This window comes from Daucus carota, chromosome 5 (genome assembly GCF_001625215.2).
Source record: "Daucus carota subsp. sativus chromosome 5, DH1 v3.0, whole genome shotgun sequence".
Classification (NCBI taxonomy): domain Eukaryota; kingdom Viridiplantae; phylum Streptophyta; class Magnoliopsida; order Apiales; family Apiaceae; genus Daucus; species Daucus carota.
This window is the reverse complement of record NC_030385.2, coordinates 40665681-40680692: the sequence shown is the minus strand read 5'-3', so window position 1 is coordinate 40680692 and position 15012 is coordinate 40665681. Positions and strand designations below refer to the sequence as shown.

The 15012-nt window shown below is 34.6% G+C and overlaps 2 protein-coding genes across 2 annotated transcripts in view; one reads left to right on the top strand and one right to left on the bottom strand.

Annotated features, from left to right (window-relative positions):
* Positions 1–496: 496 nt before the first annotated feature.
* LOC135146822 (bergaptol O-methyltransferase-like) overlaps positions 497–15012 on the bottom strand; it is a 67661-nt gene continuing 53145 nt past the window's right edge. Inside the window, exon 3 of the mRNA XM_064078814.1 lies at positions 497–1047. Coding sequence (XP_063934884.1) covers positions 748–1047 — 300 coding nt within the window. The 3' untranslated portion in view covers positions 497–747. The remainder of the gene's footprint in view (positions 1048–15012) is intronic.
* Positions 4665–8371, top strand: LOC108222203 (caffeic acid 3-O-methyltransferase). The gene is made up of 5 exons (XM_017396108.2): positions 4665–4773; positions 4872–5345; positions 5470–5783; positions 6789–6853; positions 7881–8371. Exons 2-5 carry the CDS (start codon positions 4924–4926, stop codon positions 8187–8189), a joined length of 1110 nt encoding a protein of 369 aa, XP_017251597.1. The 5' UTR covers positions 4665–4773; positions 4872–4923; the 3' UTR covers positions 8190–8371.

Here is a 15012-nt window from a genome sequence, read left to right as displayed (position 1 = left end):
AGATTAGAAACGAACCTGCTCTGATACCAATTTGTAGGAATCTAAGTGAGTTGCTACAGCAGAGCTCTAAGAAGAACAGATAGAAGAACACTTTTTATATATTCTGAATATGATTCCTTATATTGAATTGATGTTTACAAATGATGTAGAACATCCTTTATATAGATACTATAGGACATTCTAAAGATCAGATACATGAATCACTTAATTACTAGATGCATGAATATATAATTAATAGATACTATGAATGAGAGAATGTATCAGCAAGTGCATGAATTCCAACATTTTCTAGCAAAGCTTACTCGTTGTGTATATTTTAAGGCTTAAAAGGAACATCAAACTTACTCTTAACATGAATTGTCAAGTTTATCCATCATTCTATACCATTTTTTATATTCATTCTCGTATGAGGATCAAAAGGAATATATTTGATACATGAAGGGTTGAATATATATACCGAGTTAAAATATAAGACCGCATCTACACAACACAAACATCAACAATTAAAAGGGCATAAGCCATAACAATATATATCACGTAGGGTGCATTAATACATATATTTTGACTAGACTTTGAAATAAGTTTATTTCACACAACAGAAGTAAATTTTTGGGCAATATATATCACGTAGGGTGCATTAATACAGACATGGGATTGCGGCCCTTATTGTACATGTCTAACTGCAACTTCAAAACAGAAGCTACATACATATATAGAACACTTGGAAACACAGTGCTAGCTGTAGCTCTACTTGGTAAGTTCCATAATCCAAGTATTGAAAGCACAGCACACCATGCTAAAACTTTTAAATCCCGCTTGAGTAGCCAAGGCCTCAAACTCTTTCTCCGACCTCTCTTTTCCACCCGGAATATGTGCCATCATTATAGCATCCATATGAACCACACCCTTGGTTGCATCGTCGCTTCCCCCGGGCACCTCAGGAAGAATGAATTCTGCTATGATCAGCTTCTTATTTTCTGCCAGAGCTTGGTGGCAGTTTTTCAAGATCCTCAGGCAATCTTCATCATTCCAATTATGACATACCCACTACAAATTTTAAAAAAGTCAATGAGGTAATGTAACTACCAGAATAGTACTAAACAAATGGATGACCTACTGCTACATCTGTACTTGTAGATGGAGTGATATATATATATATATATATATATATATATATATATATATATATATATATATATATATATATATATATATAATTTCAAAGTTTACTGAAAATGCAATATCATTGATATTTTTTATTTTAGACTCGGGTCTTCTCAGCAGTTCACCACTCACCAACCAGGAGTTACGCGATACTATTTGCTAAATTGTCTCAGCCGCCTGCAAGCAATTATTATTCTAGTGTTCCTTCGACACAGACAAATTTGAATTTGTTTTCCGGATTTCGGTTTTAGTATTTAGCATCTTTTGTATGCGGTGTATGCGTTGTAGATTTTATTTACAGTAGTTATTTTCCCCGACATGCTGATAAATTCTCCTTTTCCTTCGTTGCAACAGATTCTACAATTAACAAGAGTAACAATTAAGGAAATATAGAGCATGTTGGTCTGTTAGTGTAATAAATAAACGAATTTTCTATGGTGTGCCCAAGGGCACACAATAGTCACGAACTCCCATGAGAATTTCAGCTTTTGATTGGTGGATGGAAGTTCTCCACGAGCTTAGCGTCCCTCACGCCTTTGAACTCCTTAGGTTTAGGTACCTCGGCCCTTTGAGCATCGATCACCACAAGACCTCCACCGAGCATACTCGTTTGAATCCTAGCTAGTTGCTCTTTGACGGTGTTGCACGCATCCACAACGGTTTTCTCCAAATTAGTGATCCGCTCCTCTCGAACCACCTCATTCATTCGCATGTCTTGGACCTCCTCTTTAACTCGTCCAAGCTCCTCGAACACATGTTCTCGAACCACCTCATTCATTCGCATGTCTTGGACCTCCTCTTTAACTCGTCCAAGCTCCTCGAACACATGTTCTTCCAAGGTCTTGAAGTTGTTCTCTATTTGCTCCATGCGCGCCTCCAATCTTTCCAACCCCGCGCCTAACGCCAAGAGAACCTCGTCAACCTTTTTCGCCATTCCTCGATCCAAGATTACGCCCTTCGTAACCTTTAGCTCTGATACCAAGTTGTCACGGGTTTAAAGTTTCGACCCTTTCAAAACTCACCGTGCCGGCGTCTAGCACTCGTCGCCCACCTTGCGCACTACTAGACCAGCCTTACCCCAAGTGTAACCTACACTTGTGCAGCGGAATAAATAAGTAAAGAACGAGAATACTTACTAATAAAGCCCTTCTTTATTAGTAAAACCCAATTACAAGAATTGGATCCCCTTGATCCACACACACTAGCCCCTTGCTAGTTACAAAGTTTAGCACTCAACCCTCACAAGCTCTCTAGCTTTCACTATAAATGCTTTCATTTTGCTCTCACACTTCCTCACTTGCTTCCTTGCTTGCTCCCTCTCCAAATGAGGGGTCTCACCCTTTTATAGGCTCCTCCACCACTTGGAGAGAATTCTAGAACATGTACATCCCACATGCTTCTAGAATATTCCACTAACCAACCTATACAAGATACTTCTAGAACCTATCATTTCTAGAATATACAAGTACTACCTAGGAAAGCTCTAGAAACTCCCAAGCTTCTTGAAGGTTCCGGAAGACTCCACCAAGCTCCACAAGGTTCCGCCTTCTTCTAGACTCTTCTTAGACTCCGGGCGTCTTCTAGAGAATTCCTTCAAGTTCTTCACCATTCTAGATTATTCCGGACCCTTCCGGCCTTCTCTAGAATGTTCTGCACTCGTAGAGGTTGAATTTTGTCGAGGTGTGACACCAGGCTGAGTATCTAGATTTCTGCTTTTGTGTCACAAAGAGCTAGCGAACATACTTTTATGCCGGTGGACCTGTTAATTACTGCCCGTCTTATTTTTTTTCAAAACACATGATATCATAATTTATTTTTCAATTTCTTACAAAAGTTAATATATTATACTTTCATTAAAAGAAAAAAATTAAAATAATTTAAAAAATTATACTTTATAGTTTATACAAGTCTTGAAATGCGTGTTGACCCTCCGTTGCCGACATAAAGAACCTAGGAGACAGAGAAATTAATATTCATGTAAGCACCTAAATTTTGTTTAGTTTGGTTATAGCTTTAATATTCCATTAAAGTTAATATTAACTTCTACTCAGTTAATATGAATTAATAAATATTTATATTTCTTATTTTTGATAAGGTAATATTAACTTGGAGCAACTCCAATTATGAAAAACGCTTAGCCAAAATGTGAGTTTGGCGTACCAAAAAAATATAGAAAATTTATTGAAAAATCACACTTCTATCATACTTTACCTTGTTTGTAAAAAAATAGTAGAAAAATTACACATCATTTATCATTATATTCAAGTGATATATTTTATTTATAACGATCAAGATATTAGTAACATCTTATTTTTAAATTATAGCTCATGAATATAGCCGATATCATAAAGTATACTCCCTCCGTCCGAGCCAATTTTTACATTTGGTTTGTGTACGACGGTTAAGAAATATGTATAAAGTAGCGGAAAAGATAAAGAAACATAAGTGAAGTGGTGGGACTCATTGATTTTTAATGTATAAAAGAGAGATAATGGAGTAAAAGTAGTGTGAAAAGGAAGTAAAAGTAGTATGAAAAAGGAGGAAAAATTGGAAAGTGGTGGGACCCATGGACTATATTTGGTAATTAGTTTTGACATGTAAAACATTGGATTGAGACATCCAAAAAGAAAACTTTAAAAAATCTGATGATATAGGCGGAATAATATATTAAGTATTGAACAAATTTTACATATTACCTGTTCAATTTGTTACATCAATTTTAGTCAATCTCGTGCTCTTATAAATGTTTGTATGAAGAATTATTCTAATGTTGTAAATATTTCCACGAAGAAATTTCATCATGAACAGTCAAATCATATCAAGATCGCGTAGTTAAATAGGACACTGGTTTATGTGATAAGGATTACTTGGTTTATATCGTCTGATCATTATCATTCGGACAACATATCTCCTGCCAACTTGAATTATTAAGAAAAGGTGGATGACGTGATGACACCGCCATTGTTGCAACAATGAGACAAGTTCTGGGTATTCGCTAAAAATATAGTCAAAAATGGGTGGTTTGGTGGCACAGTAAGAAAATATTATGAGGCCGTTTGAGTCGGTGGCGAAAAAATAGTGTATATTGTTTTTCATGTCAATATGTTTAGGGCACTTAGATCGAGTTCACCAAATACCTTATAACATATTCTAAGTCATAATTTCCGGTATTTGATGAAAATTGTTGATCCAACAATATCCTTCACTAGGACAACTTTTTGAAGCCTTATTTATAGAGCGCTTCTCTCTCCATGTTCAATCTTATATATTATAATAAATTGTTATACATGCTTTCTTTCTCTCTGAGAGTCTGATTAACAAATATATTCAACGGATACGCTTTTTCAGAGGTCTACAGCTATTATGTGACGTAAAAAAATCACTATTATGAAAATCAATTTTTTTTTTCGACGCTGCTTTTTACTTTTGTATTTATGTTATTACACTCAGAACAACGTTCTCTGTCATGCCTTTTAACCAATCAATACCTGGAGAGATGGTCGTCTCTCTTTGATGAATGTGGTATCAAGGTTCGGTATTCAAATTTCAATCAGTGCTTTATAATCTCACTTGCGGTTCCACCAATGGTTTGAGTGAGTTTAAAATAAGGTAAAAAAAAGTGTAGAAGTTACAGGTTTTTATTTATCTTCGTTCCTCCTTGCATTATATATATTTGGTAGTTTCTTATATAATACAACTACCTGCAGAACCAACTAAAACAACACTCATACAATTCAATTATAAGCCCAATTTTCTGGGATGTCGAAAGAAGATGAAGAAGGCAGTGATTTTGCAAGGGCACTGCAGGTCAGCAGTGGTACAACTCTTGGTATGGTAACCACAGCTGCGATGCAACTTAATTTGTTTGAGATCATAGCTAAAGCTTCTACTGTCAATGGCACTTCCCCTTTCGGACATGATGCTAAAAGATTGTCTCCAGACGACATCGTAGCTCATCTTCCCACACAAAATCCTACAGCTCCTGCAATGCTTGAACGAATTCTCCGCTTTTTGGCTGCCAATTCCATTCTAAACCGGATTGTAGTAGCCGGAGAAGATGGAAAAGAAAAGAGTTTGTATGGCCTAACAAGTGTATGCAAGTATTACGTTTCTGATGAGGATGGAGTTTCACTAGCTCCGACATTGGTTATGATTCATGACAAAGTTATGATCGATTCCTGGTATGTCTTGATGTCTTGTTCTTTGTTTAAACTGTTTCGATATGCTTAACTGTTTAAAAAGGTCAATAAGTCATCTACGAAACATTTTCATCGATAAGATGCATCTCATGATCAATGTTGTTAGGTATCACTTGAAAGATGCAGTGCTTGAGGGAGGAACTCCCTTTAACAGGGCTCATGATGGCATGCATGCATTTGAATATCCTGCTGTAGACAGCAGATTTAACGATGTTTTCAATCAAGGAATGTATAACCACACCTCTCTAGTTATGAAAAGTGTTCTGGAGGCATATACTGGATTCGAGGAAATAACACAACTCGTAGATGTTGGTGGTGGAACAGGGGCCATGCTGGCCAAAATCATATCCAAATATCCTTTGATCAAGGGAGTCAACTTAGATTTACCTCACGTCATCAAGACTGCTGCTCCTTTAGCTGGTAAGAGCATTTCCCATGATTGGCATCTTTTAAGGGGCCAATTTTGACCCATAACTCAAAATATTATTTTTTATATTCAAACTTTTCCAAATCATTGTTAGCACTCTGCACCCAAGATGCCAATATTATTAATAAAGAAATAATATTTTATGTATTATTGTGACCACAAATCTATATTTTATATATTATTTGGATCACATATGAAGTTGACACCCTACTTTATGAGTTGCCAAGTTTTGGCACCCCAAAACCAATTCACTTGACACCCCAATAGCACTCCAATATCTCCAATAATAGAAGTGCCAACGAGAATGCCGGTCCATATCATATCGCATGACATTGACACCCCTCTTAGCACCTCCCATTGGAGATGCTCTGAGTAGCATGCACACTGTAAGGCAGGTAGTAGTTGTGTTTGATATCTATGCTGTTCATTGATAAGCGACATTCTTTTTTCGTGAAACACCAGGAATATCAAATACTAAATTATAATATTTTATTTATTTAATACCTATCAGATGATTAAAATAATTATGAACTAAAAAATTTAAATTTTATTAAAAAATTAAAGATAAGTCAACTTATATTTGTACGAAATATTTTTTCCATAATCTTAAAAATCATAAAACGATATAATGATTGTATTAAAATAAAACACTTTATTTTGAAATAAATTTATTTCTTGATATGTATTTGAGAGTAAATTTTTTAAAAAGCTCAAAATTTAAAATAGGCTCTAACATTAAAAAATTGATTATGTATGAATAATAATATAAATAATTAATATTAAAACGATGATAATTAACCAAATAAAAATTATTATTTTTCTGATAACTAATAAATTAATAAGTTATTTAAATTTGTGATTTGGAATTATAAACTAATATTTTAATTTAATAAAAGAAGTCCAGCACATTATAATCAATTATTTGGCTATTTGTTATATATTCAACTATTTGAATAACCATACAAATATAAAGAAACATATGTTCTTGTCTTTCATAGGTGTGGAGCATCTCGGAGGAGATATGTTCGAAAGAATTCCAAAGGGAGAGGCTATTCTTCTCAAGGTGAATACATTTATTGTCCAAGACAAATTTAGTTTAACTATTCACATAATTTAGTTAGAATAAAGACTTAAGTCCAGTTCTTTCCATATAAATGATTAAAATTGATAAGTAGGTGTTAATTAAATTTTCTTTTTAAAATAATGAAAACACAATAATTGTCAGGGTTCAATGGCATTTAAATCATTTTTAGATAATTATATAAAATTAAAATATATTTTAATACAAATTAAGTTTATTTTTATGAATACGGAGGCCGGTTTTATTATCATGATATTTCTATCAAACTTAATTTCTTATTCAAAATACTTATACTACTTTAGATAACTTTTTCCTATAATTTTGGGTTGAATAAATTCATTAAACATGGCAGCTAGTTTATTTTATAATCTCTGTATACACCTAAGATTTTGTAAACATACACATTACACGAAATTTAAACTCTATGTTGTATTTAATTGTTTCTTTTAAGTTTTCTTTGTTACCTGTTAATCAATTTAATCAAATTACGCTATGTTTATAATGTGTGACAAATTAATATAGTTTTGAACAGAAATTATTATTTTATTAAACATAATATATATATATTTTATAATATATTATCGTCCAAATCACATCATGTTTATAAAATATATATATATATATATATATATAATATGTTGTTCGAGCTCCTCATCTAATTATATATTTATATATAATAAGCGTAAAGGAGATAATTTTGTCGCATGTATGGTCCAAAAACTTATTGATCGTATATTGAACAAAGAAATCATAATTTTAAATTATATTTAATTGAAAATTTTAATTTATTATTTATAAATTAAATTTTTGACACTATTTAAAAAATTTATAAATAATTAAATAACTCTCGTGCCTTAGACTGTTTTTAAGTTATACGGAGAGGTTGTTATAGTTAATAATACCATGATTTTATGTAAATTTTCATCAGACCATGATTTTATATACAATAAGTTACAATAATGTGAGAAATCAAACATATATTGTTTTTTTAAATACTTGTACTATGCAGGGTATACTCCATGATTGGAGTGACAAAGAATGTTTAAAGCTTTTAAAGAATTGCTATAGTGCACTTCCAGAATACGGTAAGATTATAATTGTAGAACTGATAGTGCCTGAGTTCAAGGACACCAGTTCTTCATCAAAAATAAAGTATATAATGGATAGAGATATTCTAATGCTGGCCGCATGTCCTGGAGGAAGAGAAAGAAGTTTCACAGAATTTCAGGCATTGGCAAAAGAATCTGGATTTGCAACTACAAAACTCATGTGCAATGCAAGTGTCTACAGTGTTTTGGAATTTCTGAAAAAACCATAATCGATGATATTATTATATATGATAATATCAAAATATGTTTATGCAAACATATTGTTATAAATAATATATTATGTGGATGTCCTCTGGCTTTTCACAAGCTAGACTTCACTCACATTTGTAATCTTATATAAAAGATATTTGTGTAACAATATAAAAACACACAATGAAATCTCATGTGTTATCTTATATATACATATGGTTTTCTTCCATTTTACCAATACGGTTACTATAAAACTTGTTTTGTACTGATATTTTTTGTTTTCTTCGATATTACCAATGGGATGTCCGAATCTAATGTGTTATCTTATATATCATGTTATTATGTCTTATGAAACATAAGATCGATAAATTATTTACTCACCGAATTTGTTTTTGTTTATATGGCTTCATTTAAAACTATTGATTTCTATAGAGATTCGATGGCTTTATAGATTATTTCGGTTTTTTGTCCAGTCAAAAACAAACAAGAGAATCAAAGTGTAGAATGGCAAGGCAAAATGTCAGAATATGGAATATTTTCGTCTCTTAATCTTTAAGAACTGATCAAGAATATAATATTAGTTGAACACAAACAGAACAAAAATCCTCTATAAAATGCAAAGTGATCGGGTCAAGTAATGTCATCAATCTTATTCATTTTCCTGACAAAATTTAAATGCAAAGCGATCGGATCAAATAATATTATCGACTTGTTTTTTTTCTTACCAAAATATAGATTAGCTTGCAATGTAAATGCCTAAATGATTTTAAGACAGAACGTTTTTTAGGCTAATCTCTCTTTTTATTTTTAAAAATAACAGAGAAAGTGAATTGGTATATCTACAAACTTTGGCTCTCGGCTTATTCAAACACTTTCGAGCACAGCGCGCCGTACTTGGAAAATTCCATAATGGAATCATGGGAAGCATTGCACACCTGGTTGAAACTCTACAACGAAAAATGGAGAAAAGCGATCGGGCCGATCTGGTTGGTCTATATTAAATGGGTTTTTCTAGGATATACATTAAACACCAAAATTCATGAGTTTGAATGGTTTTTATTGGCTTATCTTCTTTAATAATAATGGTGGTGGGGGGGGTTTCGCTAGTCTTTTATTTGTCGGAAATAATTTGGACCGGCTATCCCTGTTGATCTTTTCCACTGGTTTGTTTGCGGTCACTTCTAGCCGAAACTCTTAAAAACCTGCACCGGAAGCTAAGGCCTCGAACTCCTTTTCCGATCTCTCTTTTCCACCTGTGACAAGTTCCAACATTATAGCATATGGATGGTGTGATAATGGTGTCAAATACATTGGCGCTCAATAAAAATGAATTTTACTTATAAATTACATTTTACAACCTTCAAACCTGACCAATATAATAAATTTCAACCTTCAATAATCATACTCAAATACAGGCAATTCTTTATGCCATTTGAAACCATTAAGAGTGGGACATTCCAAATCAAGAATAACATACCTCATTTTTGCACCAGTAGAATTGTTTTTTTCAGCACCGAATGTTCTTTAAAAATGATATAAAAAATTTTTTTGAGCCCGGGTAAGTTTCAAAAATCTTTGTATTAACTGATATTTTTCCTTCAATCAAATATTGTTAAATATTTGAGTCCCGAATATTTTTTGAGCCCCGGGTGATTTGATCTCCTGGTTCCGCCACTGTATGAGATGCCTAGTGCCCACTACCAGCTCACCAAGCTTCTTGACCACAATACCTCTCTGTGAGGCGTCACACGATCTACCTACAAGGTTGTTTTGCAGGTGATGGCACTGTCCTTCGCTTGGCAGAAGAAATTGCTCAGAACAACATGCATGGGAGCTCGTATTCTGGTTGTTTGGTCAGATGCAGATCCTTCCACTGAACGTGCCCTTTCTCAAATCCGCAGCCCGGCATATATTGCCTGCCTGGTTCAGAAGTTGCAATCCGCGGGAACTGGGGAGTCAGGATTAATGTTTTAAAGACATAACAGCACTGATGGTTCGTAAATTAGACGCATTGTGTGATTGTAACCGTTTTTCTAGTCATGTGCGATCGTAATTTGACTCCGGTAATGACTTTAGGAATTGCAGTGACCAATACAATATTTATTTTTTACTTATTACGACATAATGTAGTGATAAGTGCATTTGGTGTCCTACATACTTTTGAAGTTAATTGTTGCAATAACAAGAGAACGGGAAAGGTAAATAAAAAGACCGAGAGATAAACACCGGATTCATCAAGATCCTTCTAGGATATGCAACTTCTCATATAACAGTTTGTATAAAAATCTGAAACTGTTGACAACAAACAAACAAACAAAAAAAAAATCTGAAACTGAAACTGTTAGATATAATTGATGATTACTAATGTTCTTAAAGTTTGTTTTAGAACAGGAGTGATCAGAGTTTAATCTGGAAGCTGATCAGAGTTTAGTAAAGTCTGACAGAGTTTGATAAAGTCTGACAGAGTTTGATAAAATCTGACCAGAGTTTACATAGTCAAGACTCGTCAGAGTTTACACGTGGAAAGAGCTCAGAAGCGGATATACTTCAAGGAAGGATAGAAGCGGAGGAGTGATTTGCTGGCTATGGAAACTAAACAGAAAACTGGAGCAATCTTTGATTGATAGAATTCATAGCAGATTTATAGGATATCAAATCAGAGATTGATTTTGTAACTGTGTCTATATAAACACAGATTAGGGTTACTCTAGAGGAGTTGAGTTATCGAGTATATTTTACAGAACCCTAGCAGCTCTTAGTGATACATTATAAATCACTGAGAGAGTTTTTGTAACCATTCAAGCTTTGTGAATATAAGAGTTTACTGCTTTCAATCTCTTATATTGTCTTACTGTGTTACAGATTGTGATCACTATATCAGATTATATAGTGAATTTATAGGACCTAACAAGTGGTATCAGAGCCAGCTCTGTTAAGATTACTACAGTGAGATCTTAAACACAATCATGTCTGAAAAATCACAAGCTTCATCCTTTAGAGTTCCAATCCTTAAGGCATCTGAATATCCAGTCTGGAAAGAGAGAATGATAATATTCTTAGACTCTGTTGATCCAGAATATCTTGACAGAATCTTTGATGGACCACATATGCCCACCAAGCTCTCTGTTGGGCTTGCTGATGAACCTCAGAAGATGGTTCCAAAAGAAAAGAAAGATTATACCCCTGAGGACATCCTGTCAATTAGTAAAGACTCAAAGGTGAAACACCTTTTGCACAGTGCTCTTGACAATGCAATGTCTAATAGGGTAATTGGGTGCAAAACTGCTAAACAAATCTGGGATGCTCTGGAAACCAGATGTCAAGGAACTCAGGCCATTAAGAAAAACAGAAAAACAATCCTTACACAGGAGTATGAGCACTTTGACTCAAAATCTGGTGAGTCTCTGACAGATCTGTATGACAGATTTGTCAAACTGTTGAATGACTTATCTCTGGTGGACAAGGAATATGATCTTGAAGACTCAAATCTCAAATTCCTTCTGGCTCTTCCTGAAAAATGGGATTTGAAAGTCACCACAATAAGAGACAATCTTGATCTTGGAGAAATGTCTCTTGATGATGTTTATGGAAGACTGAAGACTCATGAACTTGAAATGGAGCAAAGGAGCAAACGTCATGGAGGAAAATCAAAGTCTGTTGCTCTGAAAGTTCAAGAGGAAGCTGCTAAGAGCAAAGGAAAAGCTCATGTCACAAAGTCTGACATTGAGTCATCAAACTCTGATGACTCAAACTCTGATGTTCCCTTAGACTCTGAAGAAAGTGATGATGAGATGATGCAGTTAGCAGCATTGATGGTGAAAAGCTTCAAGAAGTTGGCCTACAAAAAGTTCAACAAAGGCAAAAGTTTTTCAAGGAAAGACAGAAACTCTGACAGAGTTTATGACAAGAAGAACTTTAAGAAGAATGAGGGCAAAGAAGGAAAAGCTGGAAAAGCTGACAAGTATACCTGTTTCAACTGTGGTGAAAAGGGACACTTTGCATCTGAATGCAAGAAAGCCAAGAAGGAAAAAGAAAAAGCCTTTATCACCAAGAAAGGAAACTGGACAGATACATCTGACTCAGAAGAAGAAGTCAATTATGCTCTGATGGCAAACACTGACAACAACTCTGAATCTCCTGCTAAGGTACCTCATTCTACTCTTGCCTTTGATACTGAAGATATAACTGAGTTAAGATTGTTTCTTAAAACTTTGCATACCAGCTTTAGAGATCAGACTTTAGAAAATGAAAGATTAAAATCTGAAACTCTAAGTGTAAAGAAAAGGAATGATTATCTTGAAAAAGAATTAGTTCAGATGTTGGAAGTTCAGAAAGAAAGAGATGATGCTGTCATTATCAAAGATGAATTATTAAAGAGGTATGCATCTCTTCAATCAGAACTTGCTAAGGAAAGGGAAATTATTAAAACATGGACTAATTCAGGCAAAACTACTCAGGATATCTTAGGTAGTGGAAACTGGAAGAAGGGACTAGGTTACACTGATAACTCTGAAGCTGAGTCATCAAAAACAGAGTTTGTTAAAACTCAAAAACCTAAGGTTAAACCTGTCAAATTTGTTGTTGAATCCTCTAAGTCTAAACAGAGTAGACCAAAATCAGAGATTAACAAAAATTTAAAATCTGATAAGCCCAAACAGGTTAACATAGGACTGATGACTCAGAAACAGCTTAAACACAAGCTTAAAGAAGTAAAGTCTGATGACAAAAACAAGGAGCCTAGGAAAAACAGAAATGGCAAGATTGGAATAGACAAGAGTAATAACTACATGCCTGTTCCAAATGCACCTAGGAAGACATGCCATAACTGTGGTAATACTAATCATCTTGCTAATTTTTGCAGGAAGAACAAGGACATTAACTCTTTACCTACAAAGTCTGGAGTTAGAAAAAGTAGTATTAGATATAAACCACAAGATCCATGTTTTCATTGTGGTAGTTTATGGCATTCTATTTATACTTGCAAAGAATATCATAGTTTGTATTATGATTATTATCAATTGAAACCTTCTTTGAAGAAGTTTAATAAAAGCTCTGCAAGTACAAAATCTGTTTCTAGTACAAACTCTGTTGCAAAGTCTGTTAGCTCAAACTCTGATAATAATACCGCTGCAAAAGCTAACAAACTTAATAAGGCCAAGGGATCCAAGCAAGTCTGGGTCCTTAAAACTAACAATTAGTGGTCTTTGTGATTGCAGGGCAACAGGAAGAATATTCTAGTCTTGGACAGTGGATGTTCAGGACACATGACTGGAAATAAGGCCCTGCTGTCAGAGTTTGTGGAGAAGGCTGGCCCAAGTGTTTCTTATGGAGATGGCAACATAGGAAGGACTCTGGGATATGGCAACATCAATCTTGGAAATGTCATCATATCAAATGTAGCTCTTGTTCAAGGGCTAAAACACAATTTACTCTCTGTCAGTCAAATCTGTGACAGAGGATATCATGTTGATTTCTATGAAGAACACAGTGAGATAGTAAGCAAGTCAACAGGCAAAGTGGCAGTGATTGCTCACAGACATGGGAATATTTATGAAATCCACTTGCCTACAAACTCTGAAGGAAAAGCAATCTGCTTGTCTACAAGGATCTCTGCAGAAGAAAGTTGGAAGTGGCATAAGAAGCTCTCACATCTGAATTTCAACTCTATAAATGAGCTTATAAAGAAAAAGCTTGTGAGAGGACTCCCTGAATCACTACTCACATCTGATGGATTATGTGATTCATGTCAAAAGGCCAAGCAGAGAAAGACATCTTTCAAGAGTAAGACTGAATTCTCAATAAAGAAACCATATCATCTTCTACATGTTGATCTATTTGGACCAGTTAATGTACCATCCATTGCAAGGAAGAAATATGCTCTTGTCATTGTTGATGAGTATACCAGATACACTTGGGTATATTTTCTTCACTCTAAAGATGAAACAGCCTTGCATCTGATGGATCATGTGACACAACTGGACCATGGATCTGAAGACAAAGTGAAGATCATTAGAAGTGATAATGGAACTGAGTTCAGAAATTCAACAATGGAAGAGTTCTGCAAAGAAAGAGGTGTAGTGCAACAATTCTCTGCACCTGGTACACCACAGCAAAATGGTGTAGTTGAAAGAAAAAACAGGACTCTTATTGAAGCTGCCAGAACTATGCTTGATGAGGCTAAATTGCCTACTTATTTCTGGGCAGAAGCTGTTCAAACAGCTTGTTTCACTCAAAATGCAACCTTGATTAATAAGCATGGCAAGACCCCATATGAGATGGTGAAGAAAAAGAAGCCAAATCTGAAGTATTTTCATATATTTGGGTGCAAATGCTTTGTCTTGAAGACTCATCCAGAACAGCTTACCAAGTTTGATTTAAAAGCTGATGAAGGCATCTTTGTAGGTTATCCTCTGATAACAAAGGCCTTCAGAGTCTACAATCTAAGAACCAAGGTGATCATGGAATCCATACATGTGTCATTTGATGACATGAAAATCATGGGCTTAACAGATATGGATGATCATGAAAAACTGCATTTTAAAAATGAAGAAATATTCTCTGATTCGATAAACTCTGATGAACAGTCAAACTCTGACTGTGAACAAGATACAGCAAACTCTGATGAAAATTTACAAGTTCATGATGATGAAGCACTTGCTGAGGGGGAGCATCAGAATGTTTCAGACTCTACCCAAGATTCTTCAGAGAATGCTGACTCAAACTCATCAGAGAATACTGATTCAAACTCTGATAGCACAAACTTAGGGGGAGCTACAGAGAATAATCAACAGAATCAGGAGAGCATGGATCAAGGGGGAGGATCCAATGATGAAAATGGTCAAC

Coding starts and splice junctions, on each gene's coding strand:
- LOC108222203 (XM_017396108.2), top strand. CDS start 4,924: ATGTCGAAAGAAGATGAAGAAGGCAGTGATTTTGCAAGGGCACTGCAG. Junction 5,346..5,469: donor AAAGTTATGATCGATTCCTG/GTATGTCTTGAT, acceptor CAATGTTGTTAG/GTATCACTTGAAAGATGCAG. Junction 5,784..6,788: donor GACTGCTGCTCCTTTAGCTG/GTAAGAGCATTT, acceptor TGTCTTTCATAG/GTGTGGAGCATCTCGGAGGA.